Genomic DNA, 25,635 nt, shown 5'->3' on the forward strand with positions numbered 1-25,635 from the left:
TAGACGGGAAACTGTTCTTGAAGTATACAGAGAGAGAGAGAGAGAGACAGCTAGCTCTGCATGAAATGTGATTTTATCGTGGTGGAAGCAAAACAGGAAAAGTAAGAGGGAGTCCATGACGATGTTTATGTGAAGCGAATTTTGGATCTTCTTTTGCTGCTGGTCCATCCATCCATCCATCTTCATCCGCTTTATCCGGGGCCGGGTCACGGGGGCAGCAGCCTAAGCAAAAAGGCCCAGACCTCCCTCTCCCCAGCCACCTCCTCCAGCTCGTCCGGGGGAACACCAAGGCGTTCCCAGGCCAGCCGAGAGATATAATCTCTCCAGCGTGTCCTGTGTCTGCCCCGGGGCCTCCTCCCGGTGGGACATGCCTGGAACACCTCACCCAGGAGGCGCCCAGGGGGCATCCTTGTCAGATGCCCAAACCACCTCAGCTGGCTCCTTTCGATGTGGAGCAGCAGCGGCTCTACTCTGAGCCCCTCCCGGATGGCCGAACTTTTCACCCTATCTCTAAGGGAGAGGCCAGCCACCCTTCGGAGGAAGCTCATTTCCGCCGCTTGTATCCGCGATCTCGTCCTTTCGGTCACTACCCACAGCTCGTGGCCATAGGTGAGGGTAGGGACGTAGATCGACCGGTAAATTGAGAGCTTCGCTTTTACACTCAGCTCCCTCTTCACCACGACGGACCGGTGCAGCGTCTGCATTACTGCAGCTGCAGCCCCAATCCGTCTGTCGATCTCCGGCTCCCTTCTCCCATCACTCGCGAACAAGACCCCGAGATACTTGAACTCCTCCACTTGGGGCAGGAACTCATCCCCGACCCAGAGTGGGCACTCCACCCTTTTCCGGCTGAGAACCATGGCCTCAGATTTGGAGGTGCTGATCCTCATTCCCGCTGCTTCACACTCGGCTGCGAACCGCTCCAGTGCGATCTGGAGGCCCTCACCCGATGAAGCCAACAGAACCACATCATCCGCAAAGATCAGAGATGAGATTCTGAGGTCACCAAAGCGAAAGCCCTCCACCACTTGGCTGCGCCTAGAAATCCTGTCCATAAAAATTATGAACAGAACCGGGGGCAGCCCTGGCGGAGCCCATCACCCACCGGGAACGAGTCCAACTTATTGCCGGCAATGCGAACCAAGCTCTTGCAACGGTTATATAGGGATCGAATGGCCCGTAGCAATGGGCCAGACACCCCATACTCCCGCAACACCTCCCACAGGACACCCCGAGGGACACGGTCAAATGCCTTCTCCAAGTCCACAAAACACATGTAGACTGGTTGGGCAAACTCCCATGCACCCTCAAGTATCCTCGAGAGGATAAAGAGCTGGTCCAGTGTTCCGCGACCAGGACGAAAACCGCATTGTTCCTCCTGCATCCGAGGTTCGACTAGCGGACGAACTCTCCTTTCCAGCACCCTGGCATAGACTTTCCCGGGGAGGCTGAGGAGTGTGATCCCCCTGTAGTTGGAACACACCCTCCGGTCCCCCTTCTTAAAGATGGGGACCACCACCCCGGTCTGCCAATCCACGGGTACTGCCCCTGATCTCCACGCAACATTGCAGAGGCGTGTCAACCAGGACAGCCCTACAACGTCCAGAGCCTTCAGGAACTCGGGGCGGACCTCATCAACACCAGGGGCTCTGCCACCAAGGAGTTGTTTAACTGCCTCAGTGACCTCGCCCCCGGAAATTGGCGGGTCATTCCCCTCATCCCCAGACTCTGCTTCCTCCTCGGAAGACGCGTCAGTGGGATTAAGGAGGTCCTCGAAGTATTCCTTCCACCGCCCGACAATTTTCTCAGTCGACGTCAGCAGCGCTCCGCCAGCACTATACACAGTGCAGGTAGAGCACCGCTTTCCCCTCCTGAGACGCCTGACGGTTTGCCAGAACCTCTTCGAGGCAGTCCGAAAGTCTTTTTCCATGGCCTCTCCGAACTCCTCCCACATCCGAGTTTTTGCTTCAGCCACTGCCCGAGCCGCATTCCGCTTGGCCTGTCGATACCTGTCGGAGGCGCTGAACATGGTCCATTCGGACTCAATGTCCCCCGCCTCCCTCGGAATGCTGTTGAAGCTCTGCCGGAGGTGTGCGTTGAAGATCTCGCGGACTGGGGCCTCTGCTAGTCGTTCCCAGCACACCCTCACTGCGTGTTTAGGTGCACCAGGTCTGTCCAGCGTCCTCCCCCGCCACCTGATCCAACTCACCACCAGGTGGTGATCAGTTGACAGCTCAGCCCCTCTCTTTACCCGAGTGTCCAGAACATATGGTCGCAGGTCTGGTGATACGATTACAAAATCGATCATCGACCTACGGCCTAGAGCGTCCTGGTGCCACGTGCACTTATGGACACTCTTATGTTCGAACAAGGTGTTCGTTATGGCCAAACTGTGATTAGCACAGAAGTCCAATAACAAAGCACCGCTCGGGTTCAGATCAGGGAGGCCGTTCCTCCCAATCACGCCCCTCCAGGTCTCGCTGTCGTTACCCACGTGAGCATTGAAGTCTCCCAGCAGGACAACAGAGTCTCCAGGTGGGGCACCTTCCAGCACCCCCCCCCCCCCCCCCCCCCCCCAGGGACTCTAAGAAGGCTGGGTACTCCGAACTGCCACTCGGCGCATAAGCGCAGATGACAGTCAGGACCCGGTCAGACCTAACTCAGGCTCCTTCCCCACCAGAGAGGTGACATTCCATGTCCCTATTGCCAGTCTTGGCAGCCGGGGGTCAGTCCGCCAGGGCCTCCGATCCTGGCCGCCACCCGGCACACAATGCACCCGACCCCTATGGCGCCTCCTGCGGGTGGTGGGCCTGCGGGAGGATGGGCCCATGTCTCCTCTTCGGGCTGTGCCCAGCCGGGCCCTTTTGGACTAAGGCCCGGCCACCAGACGCTCGCCCTCGGGCACCCTCCCCGGGCCTGGCTCCAGGGCGGGGCCCCGGTAACCCTATCTGAACCCTTCTGAATCGCTCTTTGTCTGGTCCCTCACCAAGGACCAATTTGCCATGGGAGGCCCTACCAGGGGGCAAAAGCCCCCAGACAACATAGCCCCTGGGATCCCTGGGACACACAAACCCCTCCACCACGATAAGGTTGCGATTCACGGAGGAGTTTTGCTGCTGGTTCAGTCAATATTGTTTGGAGAGAGATAAAAACCTGCAGCTTCAGAATCAGCACAAAAGGGCATAAACACAAAGCGCGGACCCGCTGAAACATCAGAATCAGCGAGCTGTCGGCTTTCAGCCCCGACCGTGTCCGTGTCGTCAGGTGAGAAAGGCGACATCTCCCTGATTCTGATCTGTCAGAGGCGCCGCGCTTTGTGTTTACATCTTTGTGCAGAATCCGTGTTCCTGCTCTCATTTACTGTTTTAGCTGTTTGGTGGTTGTTGAAATTTTGTGAGGTTTCACCTGAGATTCTGGGATTTCGGGCAAAATACATTTATATTTAAAAATCGATTCAGGATTTTAATGAATCGATATCACGTTATCCTAGCCAGAATAGATTTTAATCAATACATCGATAATCAAAACCCACCCCTACTTAAATGCCCTGTCCCTTATATTCCCTGCAATATTTATTTTAAATTCAAATTCGGGCTTTAACTAGGCTGTTCCATAACCCTTCTTTCTTTTTTCTTTTCAAACTATTCCTTAGCGGATATGAAAGTGTGCTTAGAATCATTATCCTATCCACTTCTTGTTCAACTTCAGCATGGAGACAGATGGCCTATTATCTTCAAGTAGTTTTGGATATGAAGCAGAATTCATAGATGATCAAAGACCAGTCCCTGAGGCGGTGAAACAAGCCCAAACTACAACATTTCCACCACCATGTGTCCCAACTGCCATGAAATTATCCTAAAAGGCTGCCTTTGGTTTGTGCCCAACGTATCAACTGCCATTATATCTGTGATTCATCTAGCCACAGATTATTATGTCAAAGGGCCTGCTCTTTGGCTTTGTTTTAATTTCCTAACTATTTTATTTTTTCCAATATAATTTTTATAAATGCAGGTTCATTTTTTTATAGTCTTTTCCCAGTTGCAGAAACACGCACATTTGAGACCAACTTTGCAGGAATTAATGTACCTGCGGATCCAGTGATACATTTTTCATGTTCTTGGAGACTCTTTCTTGCATCAGAAAGTTTGCTCCTGGGCTGAAGTTGCTAAAGCAACTAATGCTGCACAAATTGGAACATTTGAAATCTATGCTACTTTTAGATGATATTCCTTAAAGTGGAATGCTTAATTTCCCAGGCTCCACACATATATAACCATTTTTTCTGAAGGCCTTGTATAAGTGTGCATCTGTGTCAAGCAGTAAAGCTGGGCAGGGAGTGCAGGAGAGCTGAGAGAGTGAAGTGGTTACTTAAGTTGAGAAACAACTTGAAACAATTTTGTATATATTCTTATATATTTTTGTACACCACCAAAATGGATTTTAAATTAAACATCATAACAGGCCAACATGCACACTTTCAGCTTTAGCCTAAAGTGTTTACAAAAGTATAACATTAACTGTTTAAGAATCACAACCATTTTTATACATAGTCATAATCACTCATTTTCAGAAGCTCAAAAGTAATCGGACAACTGACTGGCAAACAGTTTCATATACATGGTCTGTTCCCTTAATAACAAATTAAGCAGATAAAAGATCTGGAGCTGATTCTAAGTGTTGAATTTGCATATGGTAGCAGTTTGCTGGAACTTTCGATATGAAGTCCAAAGATATATTGATGTAATTAAAGGTCATCATTAGCTTTAAAAACCTAAATAAACCCACCAGATATATAGCAAACACATGATTTGGCCACAACAATGGCCAAATAAACAATCTGTTACATTCTTAGGAAAAAAGAAATGCAATGGTCATCTCAGCAGCACCAAGAGGTTTGAAAGACCAAGGGAGACAACTAAAGCAAATGACAACAATTAAACCAGGTCACTTATTTTTCCTGATGATACAACTATTACTAGAACTAGCAGACTTTTGATAGAAATCTCTGATCAGATGGATAATGACCCAAAGTATACTGCAAAAGCAACCCAAGAGTTGCTCAAAGAAAATAAACTAGATTGACTGACTTGGCCAATGAAGATCTGACAAATGTTCCACCCAATGCAGCATGCTTTTCAATTACAAAATACACAACTGAATGCAACAAAGACACACAAACAAGCAACAAATGAAGGTTGCCATGTTTCCATGTTATACCCCTCTGACCTGTCTTCCCCATGTGAAGTTTGTGTAATGTATGTATGGCCGGAAGGGTAAGATGGCGCAGGCACGGCTGGCAGCCTTAACCCAATTTCCCTCGGGATGAATAAAGTATAATCAATCAATCAATCAATCAAGATCCTGTTGAGACTTTTCAAAATAAACTGAATCATGTGAAAGAGTATGCAGAGTGTTTACGGATGAGAAGCATGAGAAATTTTGGTCATATCACACAGCCCTATGTGCGTGCATGCTTTGCCCATTTGTAATTACACTGCAGAAAACTACTGCAGTGTGCCTTTGTCAGCCTTTTTTTATTACCTTGTTTACTTGACAACAGTGCACTATTACTTCAGTGTATTCAATGTTCTTCATCACTTAAAGGAACTAAGCCATAACTTGTGCTTTAGTTCATAACAGGAGCACAAATTGCCAAACCAAATATGTCATAACTGACTTTCTCCCTCAAGAGTTGCAGTTAAAACAAAACAAAGTGCTGAGATTGAGGTTATATCAACATCTGGCAGACGCCCCCACATGCAGAGACATCACCTAACTGTAAACAACACTTGGTAAACAAACTCCACTCTTAACATGATACAGATATTGTTACTCTGTGATTTTTCTTTGTGTTAACATATCGCAAGAATGAAACTGCTGAGCAAGTTAGTGTTTAGCAACCGTTACTCAAACCAGAGTCAAAAAAGGGCTGTTTTTATCTACATACCAACAGCCTACACATTTAATGTTTTATAGCACTACGCCCGTGTCAACCTGTGAGTCAGAGTGGATCATCTACACTCAATGACCAAGGTATACCTTGCTAGTACCGGGTTAGGCCCGCTTTTGCCTGTAGAACTGCCTTAATTCAGAGTTTTAGAATGGTACCTGCTGTTGTAGCTGATTTCCTTCAAAGTTAGATGCGTTTTGCATTCGTAGATGTGCTTCTGCATATCTTTTAGAAAGTGGTTATTTGAGTTACTGTTGCCTTAATATCAACTTCTAGTAGTCTGGATATTCTCGTCTGACCTCTGGCATCAATAAGGCATTTTCACTCAGAGAACTGCTGCTCACTGGATATTTTCTCTCTTTCACACTATTCTCTGCAAAATCCCAGTAGTTTCTATGAAATACTCAGACCAGCCTGTTTCCTCCCCATTCTGATGCTCGGTTTCAACTTCAGCAACTTCAGTCTTTACCTAAATACATAGAGTTTCTGCAATGTGTAATTAGGTGTATCTGACAAGGTGGCCAAAGAGCACGTGTGTTTTTGAACAACAGTGGAGGTCTGCAGGACAAAGTAAGGGGATTTGGAGATGTGAGACAATCTGTCATTACCACCTGTCACTTTTAGTGCAAATTATTATTCAATAATGAATCCACAGAACACTTATGTATTTTCTTATTTAAGTGTGACCTCTTACCTGCAACAGTAAAGCCCCAAATTCATCTGTGATGTCCTCCATACCCGTGCTATAGCTTAGTAAGAACACGTGCCTTTATAATTGTTATGTACAAGAGTGCTCTGACAAAATCAGGGTTAGTTCTAAATTCTTGACACTGTGACAAAAATACAGGACACGAAATCTTAAAAAAAATAACAAATACTGAAAAAAGAATGCAGAACAATGAGAAGAGGATGAAAGAAACAAAACAAAACACTGTGTTGTGTTTCAACGTCCAATGACACACCGGCTTGCTCAATCTTCACTTTCCATCATCACTTCTGTTGTGGCAGCTACGCATATCAAACACTACACAACTGTATGATTTTTTATTTGTTCATATTTCATGTTTGTTTACTAAAAAACAAACCAGTAAGCAGAGCAAGGAAACTCGCATGGCTCAATAAAACTTCACAAGCTGATTTTATACATTTGGTCACTTCTCTTTACTGGTAGGCTAGGAGACGAGGAGTAAGCAAAAAAAGAAACAAACACAAAAAAACCCCACTTACATTTATTAAGAATAACAACCAAAGAAAGACTAAAGAAAGTCAGAATGGAGGATTGAGAAGAAATGAGCTAAATAAACAGAGCTGTGAGAGGATAAACAGACCAGCAGACCGATCAGACTTTGGGACACACATACACATGTGCGCTTCTTAGAGAGGAAAACACATGTAAACAGCAATTGAATTCACACACAAAAGAACTAGCTGCCCACAAACACATTCACAGAGATACACACTTTTCAAAGCACTAACACACAAACATAACTACACATATATATATATATATATATATATATATATGTATGTAAATAAACAAACACTAATCTACCCAGCATAATCCCATGGTAACATTTTTTTTTAGGGATTTCAACCAACACAATATGAGATCAATTGAGTGCTAAGCTGTATGGAGGAAAAACCATACGGGGGCTGATAGGGCGACTCTTCAAAGCCCAAACATCACAATGCCCAGTAATCTGCATATGTTATTACTTCATCTACATATCTAATTCATTTAAATGAAAATCGGTGAATCTGAAAACAAAAGAATACGTATAAAACTATCATAAAAAAGTATTTTATATAACCCATGCCTATTCTAAGTGCTGAAAAGAACAAAAGGTCAAGTAAGAGTTATAGTGGGTAAAGAAAGATGGAAAAGCCTTGGGAAACAAACAGAAAAAGTCATCACCAGCAACTCTTACAGAGAGCCAAAAACTGATTGCCAGGCTCCTATCTCTTGCAGGCAAACAGACGGACAAACAGTGTGTGCCGGTTCAAAGGCAGATTACATATTAGCTGGGGGAGAAAAAAAAGAGCCCACGGAAAGGAAGGACAAAAGTATAGCTCCTCTTAAAGCCTGGCAGTGAGCAACAGAGTAAAAATGTGGCAACATGTGAATATGAGATGAATGGGTTTCTGTAGCTTAGCAATGTGATGTGATTGGGACGCTAGTGTGTGATTGGAGCAACACTTATTATGCTGTCAAAAATTCTAGTAAAAGGACAAAAAGGGACAGAGAAAGGTCGAGAGGAAGGCAGAGTCAAAAGATAATGTTCTAGGACAGTGCTCGTCTTAACAATCATCACTATTAGCATTTTTAAATTAAAAACTGTGCTGTTTACTAAATTACTAACATTATGGACATTCTGTTGGCATTTTGGGAGTCGGGCTGGAAACTGAATGAATCTCTGGATCGTGTTATTATCTGCGTGTCTGGCTCTGCAGCAGCGAACTGGGCATGAGGCGCTGAGCAGCCTGTTTAGCTCATTTCAGAGTAGTGCATATCAGCTTGTTGGGAAATCTTTTTACACTTTGAAAAAGATCACAACAAAAGTGAAGTATTTCATATTTTTAAGACAGCCAAATCTCACTTTGCATTTTCTGTGTAGGTGTAATGCTATTCCAATGATATTTTTCAGCAGCTATTTCTTCAGGGGACGTTGAGTGAGCACGGATGGTCTTTTCAGGCAAAGAGATTGTTTCATATCCATACACCCACACGCATTCACTACAGGGATTTGCCACAAGAAAACCGACAGTAAAACACTACTGACCTCTGAGCACCTCATCTTAAGTACCTGAAGACTGAATGCCTTACTTAAGGGCACAAAACTGAGGGAGACGTGAGCTTTGCTTATTTCTTTTACCCGGTGCTACATCTGCAGCCAGTTACTGTCATAAAAGCTGTGATAAAGTGAATAAAAAAAACCGAATTGTTTCTGAAAGTGATATGTAGATGAAATGTGACTTTAATAAAGCAATATGGACTAAAGCATATGCATTATACTCATATGTACATGTTTAGCACAGGGGTACCTATCAAGCCCAATTATCGCCAAATAATCACCAAATAATACTATAGTTTGCTAATCTGATCACTGCAAACAACAGATTAGGATTTTATGTCCGTAATACTGCCCAATACATCTGCCCAACACGGACTTTGACCTTGGCATTAGGGGTATTTGGATAAGCTTTTGCCACCTGCATCCAGGACTTCGTGCTGTCTTATAGGACTGGAGTTTAACAGTCATTTTGATAAATTCAGAAGAAAGTGTTTTCCAAAAATGTCAAAGAATTCCTTTAAAATATAAACCATAAATATCAGATGTAAGTCAGAACCATATACAAGTTGTGTGGCATTTACCTGTAGCTGCCGCTTCTGAATCTCCTCCACCATGATTGCAAGACATTTGGTGTAGTCTGTAAGATCCTGGTCAGCTGTTTCTATCAGCTTGCACCCCTACACACACACAAATATCAATATATTTTAAAAAAAATCATTAAAAAACAAGCAGGCAACAAAACACAATCCAACAGATGTACATAAACATAGATAGTGTAACAAATACCTAAGATAAGGGATAGGTGGATAAGAGAAAAACTGAAAGCGATAGGGAGATGGAGAGAGGTATAAATCAGTGTTTTACTGTTGTCTGGCTGTTTTTGGCTTGTGTTGCTGAATAATGTAGAGGTTCGAGTCAGTGGCCCTAAACTACAACAACCATGCTCCGGCTTACTTTCCTTCTGTCTCTCTCTCTCTCTCTGTCTCTATCCACAGTGTCACTTTCCTCCAAAACACAGCGACTTTGCTACTTCACCGACACACACACACACACACACACACACAGTCATATCACAAACTTGTTCGCTGTGCTCTGTTTGATCCCATCCATCCTCCCTCTCCTCCCCTCCTCTTCCACCAACCCTCCATCCCCCATCTCTCCCTCCCTCCCTTGCTGATGCTTTTCTGTTTTCTCCCTTCCATTTATGCAGAATTATTCACCGTTTGCAAGAAATCTCTGAAGGAACAGCTCGCATTTTCCCATATTTCTGCTTCAAAGGCATTACCATAACAGACTGTTTTTCTCTCACCCCCCTCAAAAAAAGGCATTTCTCTCTCTTTTTTTTTTCAGACAACCTGTGTGATTTTTGTGAAAAGGGTCTAATATTACAGATAGCTACAGAGAGAGCCGGGGAAATCGTGAGAAGAGAAAAAAGGAGAGAGAAACAGCTGAAGACATCAAATAATCTGTGATGGGTGCCTAATCATGTGTGTGTTGTGTGTACGTGTGATGATACCGAATCTGCATTTCAAACTGTAAACAGTGTGCATCAGTAGCATCTGATCAAAGTGACACAGCACAAAGATCGCACAGGCACTGTATTTTGTTTTCTCTAAGGTGTGGGTGTGTGTATGCATGTCTGACTTGCCCTGTATTAATTATTTATTGAACAGCGCTTGTGGGTTGACATTTTGCTTGCTATAAACAATGGAAAGTCCCCTTCATGAAATCATTTGCATTTTATTTTTATGACCTTGAATAGTTGAATCTAAATATGCCTACATGTACAAATTTCTTGCACAGTGAGGTACACAGGGAGTAAAGGCTACAACGAAGAATGTCAAAGGGGGACTCTGGAGAAGCACCTTCTTGTACCTGGACCGTGTTATGTTAAATCTGCAAACTTAGTCACCTACAAAAAATGCAGATTGCTTTGTCCATTTCCAATATCCTCATCCAAAGTTTAATCTTTATGTGTAGCTAACCCTTTTCAAATTTTATTTTTGTGCATTTATCCAGTTTCTAGTAGTTTTGTATGGATTTTTTTTTTATCATTAGTATTATAATATTTCATGATCACTGATTAATGAAGACTTTTCAAAATATAGTGTTGATTTTTAGCAATGATTAATTTGAAAAAGTGAAGAAGATGCTCCTCCATCCAAGAATCCATCCTCTTAACTGTTAAGGCCTCAGTTAGGACTGATTGGCTGCCTTGCAATCACCGGTTACTTGAGTGTTCCCCTGAATGGTTGTGAGTGGTTGCTGGTAGTTGCAGTGAAATCACTTGATAAGCCCCACACATCCAGGCTCAAAGGCCAGTCAGTGACCCTGGTAACCACCGGTTGCTAGGGAAAAATGTGTATTACCTGACTGGATGGTGAGTAAGTTGTTTGCTGTCACTACGTGGAATTAATAACAAAGAGGGGTACGGTGCTGCACTAAAAACCTCCCTGTGATTGTTTAGGTCTGTAGCAGATTGCCACAGCTGCACAGCTGAAGCCTCTTGGAAAGATGCCGATGTGTCTGCAAACATTTGGCAACTATTCGCTAGGTGGTTGTGAAACTGTGAAGACTGCAAACTGGTAGTTTAGATTGTTTTTCTTACTGCTGAAACCAACATGTTTCAAAAGATCTAATATTTACTCTGAAGGCAAACGGGCTCTATTTCACGTTTGTGTTGCATTTCTTCGAGTTTCACTATTGCTCAGTGCTAAGTTTTTAAGTATTTGCAGACAAGTTGGCATTTTCCATGCAGACTATGGCTAACCGTGGCATTGTGCTAGCGACCCAAACAAATACAAGCACCCTATTTGCGACTGATTTCAACTAGCAACAGTCGACAACCTCCAAGAGTCACTTTCCAAGCATTCAGGGAATACACATTTTTCCTATGAGACAGGACATTGCTGAAATCATTCTCCAAGCTTGTGTAACCCAAGTGTTATCAAATTCAGGGTCGTGAAGGAGACTATCGCTACTGAGACTGGGCAAGAAGTGTGGAACACCTACTGGTTAATTTTGAAAACATTTGTGTGGGATGTGATGTATGACTCTATGATGTATGAATATTTAGTAAATGCGAGTGTGTGAGATTCAACCCAAAGATAAATTTGTATTTATAAATGCTAAGAGGCAAGTGCTCATAGAAATTATTACATTTTCCTTCAAATATAGGTCACCTGTGTCGTGCACACCTATATCATCACGGAGAGTAGACTTTCAGCTGTGCACTAAGCCAGGAGGTTGATCCTCTCTTTAGCCCAGGAGGCACAAGCAGAATTCTAAATTTTGACTTGCCAGGTGACAGGATGGTTTTCTACTTTGCCTCAGTTTATCTGATGCAGGCACGAACTGTGTTCAGTGAAAATTGGCTTTGAAGCTGTTTCTGAACCCTATCGGATATTTTCACTACAGAATTACGACTGTCACATCTAATGCCAGGCCCAAAAGCGTAGCCATTCAGTGACCTCGTCTCCTGCATGATCTCAAGATTCTCTGAATCGATTACTATCATGTAGTTAAGCTGACGATCTTCACAGCCTATGTAATTTTGCATTACTCTTGAAAAATGATTTTGTTTCTCTTTTTCTTACTCTTAAGAACATTCGTTTTTTTCACAGAGTGATACATTTCTTTCTATCTTCACTTCTACAAGCCTGTTTTCAGAAGTGACAGAAACAATGCTTAAAATACAGAATAAACTGCTGAATGTCTCCCTGTGTGTTAATGGCTGGGTGTGGTGATTTGAGTGCTCAGTAAGAAGAAAAATGCATTTAACATTTACCATATACAAATTACCTTACTAGGCTTTTTAGACAAACCAGCTGCTCCAGATGTTGAACTATGCTACCCTTTGTTTCTTGGACTAATCCACTATAATTTCTAAGCAACTACTTTTTTTGTTCGTATCTCCAGATGCTACAACATGTGTTATGGACTCTCCCTACAATCCTACTGCTTCTGTATGAACACCTGTAGGTATAAGAGTGTGTGCAAGTTTTGTTCCACTTACCTTGTCTGCATAGAAAGCTTTGACCTCTGCTGTAATGGAATCAAAATCCCCATTGATATAGTCGGGGAGAAAGCTGGATATAAGGACAGAAAGATGGGGGTTAGTGAAAAAGACAGAGGGTTAAGATTGCAAGAAAGACAGCCAAGAAGTGAGAGTTAGAGATGGAAAAGAGAAAGGACACTGGGGCATGTGTCAGCTCTTTGATCTGTGCAGCGAGGGAGAAGAGTGACGCCGCCGGGACAGACGAAGAGACATGGAAACTGACAGGGTGAATCTCTGTGGCACCGAGCCTGGCCCTGTCACACACACACACGGCTGACAGAAGATATACATAGATTGATGGGAAAGTACACCCAAACAAACGTGGCAGAATACAGAAGCAAAAGTTCACGTTGATACTGTGATAGTTAGGTACATAAATGCAAATGCATTAACAACAGATTGGATGCAAACTACTCATTAGTCACGTCTAATAAATAGATCACTGAGTTGGTGACCTTCTCACGCGCGCAAGCAAACAGAGCATCATGTGCATGGTGTTCAGATCTTGAAATATTCCAGCACACGGAATGAGTAGATTCTCCATTAGAACTGTGCATCAGTTTGAATAAACAGAGGTCACAGTGTGATTGGATGTTTTGACGCATAGGATCAAGTAAAGACTATGTTGCACGAGGAAAAGCTGCTCTGAACTGACATCAGTTATGTTCTAGAAATGTATGTGGACTAATGACAGGAATCTGACAGAGCACACAAATAAATTGCACGATAGTTGCTTTCAACTAAACTTCCCTTGCAAATCATTTAAGTCTAGTTGAGTTTCTCTTTTAAGGAAAGTATCAACAAAAAAAGCACTGAATGAATGAATTGAACCATAAGTTAAGCTTCGTTTTAAAATTTTTCAATTAAGCTTGAAGAATAATCACCTCAACTTCCAACTTGTATTAATGCTGACAGCTTATTATTCTGCATTTGTTATGTATGAAATACATATAAAATGAATGAAAATAAACCTGAGCTACTTTTGCCAATTTTATTCTTGAAGGTTTGTGGTTTGGTTAAAGAAGAACACTTTCTATATAGCCGCTTATAAATGTGGATACATGTCAAAAATGCACAAAGGTATGAGACTTAGGTTTTATTTTACGAGACTTGCATAACTAAGAACTGCCTCCCAAAACAGGCACAATAACTCTAAACTAACAGGATGCAGAAATAGCATGTTGATGCATGCAATTAAAATGATTAGTGCAAATAAAACTGGTCAGGAGTTTTGGGGAAATACGAGCGTGCTCAAAGTAAACTTTTATATGTATTTCATTCATACGAACTGAACTGTTTTCTGAGGCAACCTGCAATCCCCCAGTGTAGGAATTAACAACCAGCCACTACTGAATAGAAGATTCCTGCCGGAGAGTAACAGATAGCTCTCTGTTTATTCATTCGTGTGTATGTGTGTGTTTATGTGTATCGGGCAAAACCACGCAGGGATGCAGTGGCTGCTATCTAGAGGCATTAACAGGTCTGACATTACGATTTCATGGTTGGTTGGGTAGCGTGTTTGTGTTTGTGTGCGTGTGCTCCTCTAGCAAGAGGCGAGAGCGATGTTCCAGTTGGTTGAAGAAAGAGATACATAAGGATTATTCCCTCCCTCCTCAGGATTCCCATTTACACCAACAAGATACAGGAAGACAAACACAGGAAATGTTTGCAATCTGCTGCTGCGCACACACACACACACACACACAGGTTTAAAGACAAACAAGCACAATTCCAACTGAATAAGTCAAAAAATATGATCAAGGTACAAATTTTTCATCTTGAGATAAACACACAAAATATGCATAAATAGCAGCAAATATGCAGGTACACACAACCAAAGGCTATTTTGCCTCCTTCTTATTATACAGAACGCCACAATTGCATCTTCATTCAGAAATAACCTTCATGTGACAGATGGAATGAGCTGTGACACTGGGTCTGATCAGAGCTTTATACAAACGCATACACACACACACGCACACACAACCACACGCACATTCCTTTGTGACCTGTGTGCATGACACCATCGGCGGAGAGTAATTGACCAGCCAAGATTCTAAATTCTGTATTTGTGTCCGTGCACATGAGGGTAAATGCTGTTTGCGTGTTTGTGTGTCTGCATGTTGTGCGCCTGACAGTCTTCACTTCCACATTAATGTTAACTGACACTTTAATTTGGATGGGAAATAGAGCATTTTACCACCAGTTTGTCTGAGCACCGAGTGGCAGGAATGGCTGTGTGACCTTTGCCTGTGTTTGTGTGCGTGTCTTTGTATGTGTGTGTGTGTGTGTATCTCTTTGTCTGTCAGGCAGCTTGTGCGTCCCTCTCTCTCTGCATCATCTGCCTGTTTTTTTATCATGAACAAGTTCTCACATAATGCTCTTCTCTTTTATGATCTCTTCAAATCATCTCACACTTTTGCACTGCAGTTTTAACTTTTCCACATAATTAAAGCGACTCTTCAATCTAAACACTGTCCTTAGAATCAACATCTAAGGACAGAAGAAACTCCTTCTTTTTGGATAGATGTGTTATATTTTCCACCTTTCTGTTTCTGTCTTTGTTTTCTTCAAACTGGGTCTCATTGCTTCCATATGACCACTTAATTACAACCAAATGTTGTATATGTTCTTTTATTTTCTTGTAGCTTTCACCCTCTCGTGAATCACAACATGATAAACACTCTTCTCCCTTTTTCAGGTCCTTTTCACCACTTGAGGAGATGTGGCTCTGATTACTCCTCTCATCCATCGCATCTCACAATCAGAGTAGAACAGATGATCAAGAGGTGGAGGAATTGCTTTGGATGACATCATTACATGCCGTACACATAAACAACCAAAACGGTATGATATGCATGGCACTAGATAGACTCACAAGAGCTGATGTGAACAGTACACTCTCTTACACACACACACACACACTTGCATACAAATGTGGACACGTGACAAAAAACATTGACAACAAATCACATGACATTTTTTGGTCAAGTGTTAAAAGGGAACCTCAAAAATGACTCTTTGCTTAGAAGATAGGAGGGACAGATAGTGGACGATATAGGCACGGTGCTATTAGGTGCTTTTAAATATGACAACAGGTTTTTTGCATTGTTTTAATTACCTTAACCGGATTGGTGAAAGGCTTTTTTTACTATGATATGATATAATATTTGTTAAGATACACTGCCTTATGGCGACAGAAAAGCAACAACCTAGGAAGGCAAGGTATACAGAAGAGCATCTCTGAACACATGTTAAACCTTGAAGCAGATGGGCGATAGCAGCAGAAGACCACACCAGGTGCCACGCCTGTCAGCTAAAAGGAGGGGCACCTTACAGTTTGCATGAGCTCGAAACTGGAAAATAGAAAATCATAAAAATGTTTCCTGATCTGATGAGACTCTGTTTCTGTTGCAACGTTTGGATTACAGGGTCAGAATTTGATGTGAACAACATAAAGCATGGATCCATCCTGCCTTGTACCAATGGCTCAGGGTGCTGGTGGTATAATGGCGTGGTGGAAAATTTTCTTGGCACAGTTGGGCCCCTTAGTATCAACTGAACATAGCTGAGCATCTTTTAAATACCACAACCTACCTATAAATACATTATACTACCTACAATAGTACTGATGCTGACTATGTTCATCCCTTCATGACCCCATCTTTTGATGGCTGCTTCCGGCAGGATAATGCACCATGTCACAAAGTTTAAATCATCATAAACTAGTTTCTTGTGTATATACCTAAGTGCATAAACAAAGATGGCTTATTGTGAAGATATAAATTATTAGTTAGTAAAGATCAGTTGCATAATTCATCTTTATGAGGTCAATAACTATCTGGTTTCATAATGGGTAGTTATGCAAGCACAGGCCTTAAAAAAATCAATCAGTGTTAATAGAGTTCTTATTATCCCACTGCAGCAAAGATTCTAATTATCAAAACCTCAAAGCACATGAGTGTGATCTTACTTGCATGTTGGTGTACATGTGTGTCTAACACGTCTACGCATGTCTATATCGACACACCGCAAACCCTCCTGTCTCGACGTGGCATGATGCTGAAAGCATGCATGTGTACATCTGTAAAATTAGATTTCTTCATGTGATTCAATTGTGTCTGATCCCAAAGTTAACAAGTTAAACATCTGCAGGCTTCTAATAACCACATACCTGTCATACCCAAACCACATCTTCTAGGTTTATTAACTCTCTGTATTACTCTTAGGGCTACTAGCTGTACTATAAAACAGGACAGTTGTAATTTTAATTATCCTTAATTGCTACAATTCTAATACAATAAACTTAACAAAATGTAGCACACCACATTATGTAGAAACAGAAGTGCAAAGCTCTCATATTAAAAGGCAAAGCCCAGTTCCCTGTGCTCATCAAATCGACTCAGCATGTCAATTTCCAACACAGAGCAATAAAGACTGGTGAGAATTTCCAATCAGTCTGTAACAGACAAACTCCATCAGGAGTGTAGCAGAATCGCAGGTGAAGACAGAGCCAGTTTTGCGTTAAGAGTTATACGTAGTCCTGCTAAATAAATTGCTGCCATTTGAGCCTGATTTGGTCACAGAATACCTGAAACTCAACTAAACAGTTTCCAAATGTATGAATACAACCTACATTAAAAAAACAGAAAAGGGACTATATAATATCAACATATTTGTCTTTTAAATCCTTTCTGATCACATCTGTATTAGAATTCAACCAACATGTGTTTCTGTCTACATCACACATGCAGGTACTTTCCTGTCAGGCACACATAAAGAATAAAAATCGCAAGGCATTGGTGGAATGTAGAATATATGAAAATGAGAGAAATAAAAAGAGAGGCTGTCAAAGATATCTATCCAACACTCAGGCTTATAAAAAAGTACTTCTGCTTTTGACAACTTCATTTGCTGAGGCGGACAGCATTATCTTCAACAAACCAAAATGAATAGACCTTGATATGGTGATATAACTACGCTATAAAATTCACTTTTACATACAGACTAGTCAAACAGAGACACAATAACACAAGCACATGTCCTCATATTTTATTAACATCACATACACCACTAGCTGCAAATGTTATAAACTGCTTGTGTTCAATTACCTCCATCCACATTTAGCCATACTCCTCAAGCTGTTCATCCAGCTCTTGACATCATCTTGTCTCGCAGTGTTAGATTTGATGCAGACATTATAAACAAAATCAATTTATTTGAAAGAGGCAATTTATGTATTTATTATTTATTATTATGCAAGAAAACCAAGACGTGTCAGACCTGATCGAAAGGCAAAAAAAAACATGAATGCTCTTCTTGTAAAAGTTTATTTATATGAAGTCAGATGCTTAATAGTTAGTGTTAGTGCCCAAAGACAATTAACAATATCATTAACAATATTATAGTACACAATATCATAATGCAGGATGATATAACTAAAGCCTCAAATATTATAATTATTGTGATCGATATTTTAATTGCACAATCCCAATTCCAAACTGGAGGGAAAAATATTATCTCACTTTGAATTTGATGGCTGCAGCACACCTGTGGAAGGCTGGAAAAGTAAGTGGTACTAAAAAGAAACGGCTGGAGGGACACTTTGAACATTTAGCATCTAATTAGATTGATTGTCAGGTGAGTAACATTACTGGGTATAAAAAGAGCATTTTAGAGAGGCAGAGCTTCTCCGAAAGAAAAAAATCGCAGGAAAAAATAAAAATTGTTGGTCACTGTAAAATTGTGAAGTGAATATTTCATCTACAGTACAGAATTAAAAGAATCTGGAGAAATCTCTGTGCAGTGGACAAGGCCAATGATCAATAGGATAATAATATAAAAAACAGGCATAGTTATGTCCTGGAAATAACTGCATGGGCTCAGAAGTCATTGTCTGTGAATCACTGTTTGCCATGACATCTACAAGTGTAGCCTAAAGTTCTAGCTTCACTTGAAGAAAGCTCATGTAAAATGGACTGAGGCAAAGCAGAAACTGTTCTGTGATGAGATTAATAAAAATTTGATTTTTTTCTTTTGGAAAACTGCATCAACCAGATTAAAGAGGAGAGGGACCATCAGGTTTTTTTTACAATATCAGTCCTCAGTTAAAAAAGCATGAATCTCTGATGCATTACTGCCTATGAAATTGGCACCATCAATGCTGAAAGGTACATATAACAACATATACCAGATGACATGTTTTTTGAGGCAAATTCTTGCCTGACAAAACTTTCAGAAAGACAACACTAAACCACATACATAGATACCTGTGTCTATTACAACAGCATGGTTTCATAGTAGAAAATGTTACTACTGTTTTTCCGCCTTTGCTTTACATTGAGTTTTTTCCACTGTACTGTGAATAAAATACAGGTTTATGAGATTTGCAAATCATTGCATTCTGTTTTTATTCACATTATACACACTGTCCTGACTTTTTTGTAACTGATTACAGCTGTCTACAAAGCACTGCCTTATAAGTAAGTGCAGTGTTTCCTTATATATATATATGAATATATATTCCTTATATATAGTATGTATATATTTAACTAGCCATAGTTTTTAGGGTTTTCCCTTAGGTAATAGAACCTGGTACCATGTACTTTTTCAGTACCTACTTGCCCAGTGTTCCAAGTGATCCAAGCAGGTACTAAAATGTGACGTTGTCAGACTGCACACCACCAATTGGCTGGTCAGTAGGGTTACTCGATGAGTCATGAGAGCGTCTCGTTTATGAAAACCAGAGACCTAGCACCAGGTATTGCGTTGCCTTGACATCTACCTTTGTTGTAGTGTTTGTTTTACATACTAATTACATCACGGGACGACAACAACGTACATTAGGTAGTAAACCCTGTGAAGTCGTGGTGATCCATGGCGAGTTGATCCAACTAGGTACTAATACAAAAGGTTCTTTTGATTTAAGCAGAGCAGGGCTGAGCGCATAGCAGTAATCCACAACTTGTTGTTACAATAAACAAGATTATTTTTAAACTACATTCTCAGGAGTGGACCCCAACAGACTAAGAGACTTGGAGAGTATAATCCCAACCTAAGGTGGAGCAAGATAGAGGACAACTTAAAAACGTAACATGGACAGAGTAAAAAGCACGTATGCATAAACAACACTGTCAGGAATATTTAAAGGATCTAAGCATGCTGCACTTAAATATGTAAAAGGAGAATTGGAGATGCAATACCAAGAAAAGAACAAACAGCTGACCCAAATTTCTAAGAAATTAGCAGTTGGTCAAATAGTATGATTCAGGGCGTGCACATCAGAAAGAAATGTATTTAGGTTTGAAAACAGAGTTAGAGGAATATATAAACTCAATAATGCATGATATCAGAATGTTTCTATGTCTTACATAAGCTCAGAGTGAACACTTTAAAATAAGATTGGAAAAAAAAAATATATATATATATATATATATATATATATATATATATATATATATATATATATATATATATACACACACACACAGTGGGGCAAAAAAGTATTTAGTCAGCCACCGATTGTGCAAGTTCCCCCACTTAAAATGATGACAGAGGTCAGTAATTTGCACCAGAGGTACACTTCAACTGTGAGAGACAGAATGTGAAAAAAAAATCCATGAATTCACATGGTAGGATTTGTAAAGAATTTATTCGTAAATCAGGGTGGAAAATAAGTATTTGGTCAATAACAAAAATACAACTCAATACTTTGTAACATAACCTTTGTTGGCAATAACAGAGGTCAAACGTTTACTATAGGTCTTTACCAGGTTTGCACACACAGTAGCTGGTATTTTGGCCCATTCCTCCATGCAGATCTTCTCAAGAGCAGTGATGTTTTGGGGCTGTCGCCGAGCAACACGGACTTTCAACTCCCGCCACAGATTTTCTATGGGGTTGAGGTCTGGAGACTGGCTAGGCCACTCCAGGACTTTCAAATGCTTCTTACGGAGCCACTCCTTTGTTGCCCGGGCGGTGTGTTTTGGATCATTGTCATGTTGGAAGACCCAGCCTCGTTTCATCTTCAAAGTTCTCACTGATGGAAGGAGGTTTTGGCTCAAAATCTCACGATACTTGGCCCCATTCATTCTGTCCTTAACACGGATCAGTCGTCCTGTCCCCTTGGCAGAAAAACAGCCCCATAGCATGATGTTTCCACCCCCATGCTTCACAGTAGGTATGGTGTTCTTGGGATGCAACTCAGTATTCTTCTTCCTCCAAACACGACGAGTTGAGTTTATACCAAAAAGTTCTACTTTGGTTTCATCTGACCACATGACATTCTCCCAATCCTCTGCTGTATCATCCATGTGCTCTCTGGCAAACTTCAGACGGGCCTGGACATGCACTGGCTTCAGCAGCGGAACACGTCTGGCACTGCGGGATTTGATTCCCTGCCGTTGTAGTGTGTTACTGATGGTGACCTTTGTTACTTTGGTCCCAGCTCTCTGCAGGTCGTTCACCAGGTCCCCCCGTGTGGTTCTGGGATCTTTGCTCACCGTTCTCATGATCATTTTGACCCCACGGGATGAGATCTTGCGTGGAGCCCCAGATCGAGGGAGATTATCAGTGGTCTTGTATGTCTTCCATTTTCTGATGATTGCTCCCACAGTTGATTTTTTCACACCAAGCTGCTTGCCTATTGTAGATTCACTCTTCCCAGTCTGGTGCAGGTCTACAATTCTTTTCCTGGTGTCCTTCGAAAGCTCTTTGGTCTTGGCCATGGCGGAGTTTGGAGTCTGACTGGTTGAGGCTGTGGACAGGTGTCTTTTATACAGATGATGAGGTCAAACAGGTGCCATTCATACAGGTAACGAGTGGGGGACAGAAAAGCTTCTTACAGAAGACGTTACAGGTCTGTGAGAGCCAGGGATTTTCCTTGTTTGAGGTGACCAAATACTTATTTTCCACCCTGATTTACGAATAAATTCTTTACAAATCCTACCATGTGAATTCATGGATTTTTTTTTCACATTCTGTCTCTCACAGTTGAAGTGTACCTCTGGTGCAAATTACTGACCTCTGTCATCATTTTAAGTGGGGGAACTTGCACAATCGGTGGCTGACTAAATACTTTTTTGCCCCACTGTATATATATATCATGGAGAAATCAAAAATATGCACCATTTGCCTTCTCTCACCGAGTAGAATCATTGTTGTTTGACTCATCATGAGAGGCAGAGAGCCTTAGCCTGAAGCACCCCCACCTCTCTACATCCCTAATGTCTACCATTAAGCCTGTTTTGACAGAAGATTACGTGGCACCTTTCTTTTAACTGTAGGAGGCCGTCCACCCACTCTGCTCTTGTGGCAGTACAGAAGAATGTGAAGGTTGACCAGAAACATTATTCTCATTATTCTTTGATGGAAATCATAGTCACAGCCACATATGTGGAAAAAACCCCGCAAAGTCTCACTTCACTTTTTATGGTTTGACATCGTCCACATTTGAAAGAAAGCATTAATAAAATCGCATTGCTGGAAAATTTCAATTTTGAATGTCTTTTGTCTTCACTGGCAAACAAAGCAGAAACTATGATCAAACTGAAGGACAAGAAAATCCATGAAAACGCCATTCTGCAACTCAAAGATTTACCCCCAACATCCCACCACCAGACACTAATTATGGCCAAAAGGATACTCACAATTACTTTAATCAATATTGAGATCACTACTATTTCTCACAACCTTACCTTGATTTTAGTGACAAAACTGTTTTGTCACTATAATCACTGTCACTGGAAGTCCCAGGCTTTTCTAACCCAAGTCAGCCAAGTGGAAGCTAAATCGGCTAGTCTTTTAGCATCAATTCATATGTAAATTAGGTTGTTACTTGAGAAGTGGGGGAGTGGGGGTGTGTGAATGATTGCTGATTTCTAACTGCCAACTGCCTCTTTGTTAGTGTGTGGGGGTGGGGAGCTGCTAAAAGCTGTGAACTTCATTTTGTGTTGAGGTCAATGAAATTGTCATCTTGCGGGGTTTACTAGGGTTCCATCACTACATGACTGCTGGTCAGCAAACCTGGGAAACCCACAGTATACACCCATGTGTGTTGATTTCTCCCTAAGATGGCAAACTGAAATGTACTCACTTTTTATTATTATTTGTAATAAGCTTGCAAGAGAGTTGGCTCTCACTAAAAAGTGAGTACATTTCAACATTTTCAGCAAGAGAGCCAACTCTTGCAAGCTCCACCAGGAAGTCCACCCGTCCAAGATTTATTGATAAAAACAATAAATCCAGGACTAGGTGTGGAGGGTTGTGTGTTTCAGTGGACCATTGATCAGTGGTCCATTGTGGTATCAATCAGATCACTGGTCTTTGATAATTATGTTGAAATGTACTCACTCACTTTTTATTATTATTTGTAAATATGTGTACAAATGGTTGGGGTTTTTTTGTACTGTTTTTATCAATAAATCTCAGCAACAAAGGAAATACACCCATGTGTGTTGATTTCTCCCTAAGATGGCAAACAGAAACACAAGTTTCCTTGTGGGTTATGGTTAGGGTAACCCAAACCAACCCTAACCCTAACCCTCCAAGTGGCTCAGCACCACCTTATTTACATAACAAAAGCAGCAGTTCAGTTCAGTTCAGCATATTAGCTAAAATCCTACCAGCCATTTGGCTGGTAGGCGGGTTTTAAACGTAGAAAAGCCAAATGGCTGCTCTCTGGGAGTCTAGGTGGACTGTCATTTGAACACTGCTTTCACATCCATGTTGTTCTACATTCTTACTACAGCAAACTAAAATTGGTCCTCCAAATTCACCTAAATTCAGTGCATCTCTAAAAAATAAAGAAAAAGAAAAATCGCTTGGCTTTCTCATTAACCTTGTTCTACATTCCCATTTATTAAGTCCCTCTCTTAGAAGCAAAATAGAAAGTGTTTCACTTCGTACCTGCATAATGGATGTGAAGAAAAAAATCCGGAGAAAAGTATTCAACATCTATGAGATCCGTTTTTCCTTCCATGTGATGTTTTGCATATTGTACAGTGGAGGTATTGCCAGTTAGAGTAAATCATTGCGTGAGGGGATAGCATATCTTTGGTTGATCACTAAATCGGAAGTATTTGCCTTGAGAAAAAAGCTCTTCACCTTCTGCTGTTACAGACATTTGAATCGATGATTGTTGTATGCCCGACCGTGAAATGCATAAGTGGAAGAGGATGGATTGATGAATGGATGGATTTGTCTTGTGATGTAGTGTTACTCATCCAGGAAACATCAAGCAACATAGTTACAGTGCACAGTTTTGACTGGCACATGCAGGCACATCATCAGGCATAGTTTTAGGGTTGCTTTTGCTTTGCATTTTAATTGGCTCAGCAGGCATTTTTTAATATTACTTAATAATGTTAATTTAATTGTAGGAAAACAAAATTATGATCAAGATTCAAATTCGACTGTGCAGTCCTAGTCCTATCGTTCTTCACTATGGGGGCACGAGTATGAATGTGCCCCCGTAGTGAAGCAGTGCAATTTTTCTGGATTACTTGCAGGAATTTGAAGGGATTAATCATTTTATGAGTCTGCTGATCTCCAAGTGAGAGTTTATAACACTGAACTAACAGCTTTTTTATTTTTGAGTACAATTTGCTCTGTATGTAAATGAATATCAAAAAAGAAAAGAAATTCTATAATGTGTTTACACATAATTCGGGGAAAGCTCAACGTGCACTCCCACATTAGTATAGAAGAGCATGCCCACTGTATGTACTACATCTTTATCTTCAACTTCTCTTTGTTTTCAATACATTTCTTCTGCTTTTCTCTTCCTATTTATCTCCCTCATACCTCACACTGCTGAATTATATTTGATTCATGGGAAAGTTGCTGCTCTTGTCTGTGTTCCAGCACCGTTATGCTCTCATAAAATTTGTCTTTGATTGATTACCTGCATTTCTCTATCCCTTCCTCCTTTTCTATCCCTCTCTGTAGTCCATTAGTTATGGTAATGTTGGGTTAAATACATCTTAACTTGCTGGTGATTGATTTACACTTCCACACCCATAAGCATCCCCTCCCTTTCTTCCCTCCTCTCCCGCACTCTCCCAGCAGTGTAATACATAACTTTTGAGGACAGATGCTGTTAGTGTTTGGAGCACTCAGGCTAAAAGGCGGGCATAGCTGACAGCTCCACTGTACAGCCTGCTGACAGAGCTCGAGCTGAGGGGTCAGATGATGAATCTGCTGTGTCACACAACTACACAGAACTAAGTGCAATGCTTCTGTCATCAAGACTCACATGGCGTATGTGACAGACACACAACATAGATCTATATCTATATATCTATATATATAGCTTGCTTTATTTCTAAAGCAGAGCAAAAAACACACAAAAGACAGTCTTATTAGCTTATTAGAAATGATAGTTGCTGTTTGAGCATTGTCATAATATATGGTAAAATGCACTGCAGCATGCAGGTCTTTACCTCACCATGTTTATAGTATTGATCAGATGAAACTGTCTTGCTCAAAACACTTTGTTATAACACTGAACTGAAATGGCAGTTTTGTTGTTTCATATTTGCAGCAGTCATTTGTAACTATCATTTTTTAGCTATTATTGTGGCTGGAAAATAACATTTTATTGGTTTTCTTCTTACATTTGTCCTGATCATGCAACAGTGCACTGGCCATAAATTAACATTTTTAATCAATCCAATTATACTTTTACTCTTCTTTTATTTCACTCATATTTTTCTTGTTCTTAGTCTGTTTTGCAGAGTTACAGATAATCCAGGTAAGCTGTTGTTTTTGAAAAAACTGCTAGAATTTACAACACTACACACAGCCACTTTATTAGGTACATCTGTTCAGTTACTCAT

At 41.2% G+C, this 25,635-nt stretch overlaps 1 protein-coding gene across 6 annotated transcripts in view; it reads right to left on the reverse strand.

Annotated features, from left to right (window-relative positions):
* Positions 1 to 25,635, reverse strand: part of tpk1 (thiamin pyrophosphokinase 1) — an 84,464-nt gene that overhangs the window by 37,613 nt on the left and 21,216 nt on the right. For all 6 annotated transcript variants that reach the window (XM_085173200.1, XM_085173199.1, XM_085173197.1 and 3 more), the window contains 2 exons: positions 12,758 to 12,830; positions 9,324 to 9,419 (listed from right to left, as the gene is read on the reverse strand). In XM_085173200.1, coding sequence (XP_085029326.1) covers positions 9,324 to 9,419; positions 12,758 to 12,830 — 169 coding nt within the window. The remainder of the gene's footprint in view (positions 1 to 9,323; positions 9,420 to 12,757; positions 12,831 to 25,635) is intronic.

The sequence above is a fragment of the Neolamprologus multifasciatus genome, chromosome 9, assembly GCF_963576455.1.
Source record: "Neolamprologus multifasciatus chromosome 9, fNeoMul1.2, whole genome shotgun sequence".
In the NCBI taxonomy this organism is placed as follows: Eukaryota; Metazoa; Chordata; class Actinopteri; order Cichliformes; family Cichlidae; genus Neolamprologus; species Neolamprologus multifasciatus.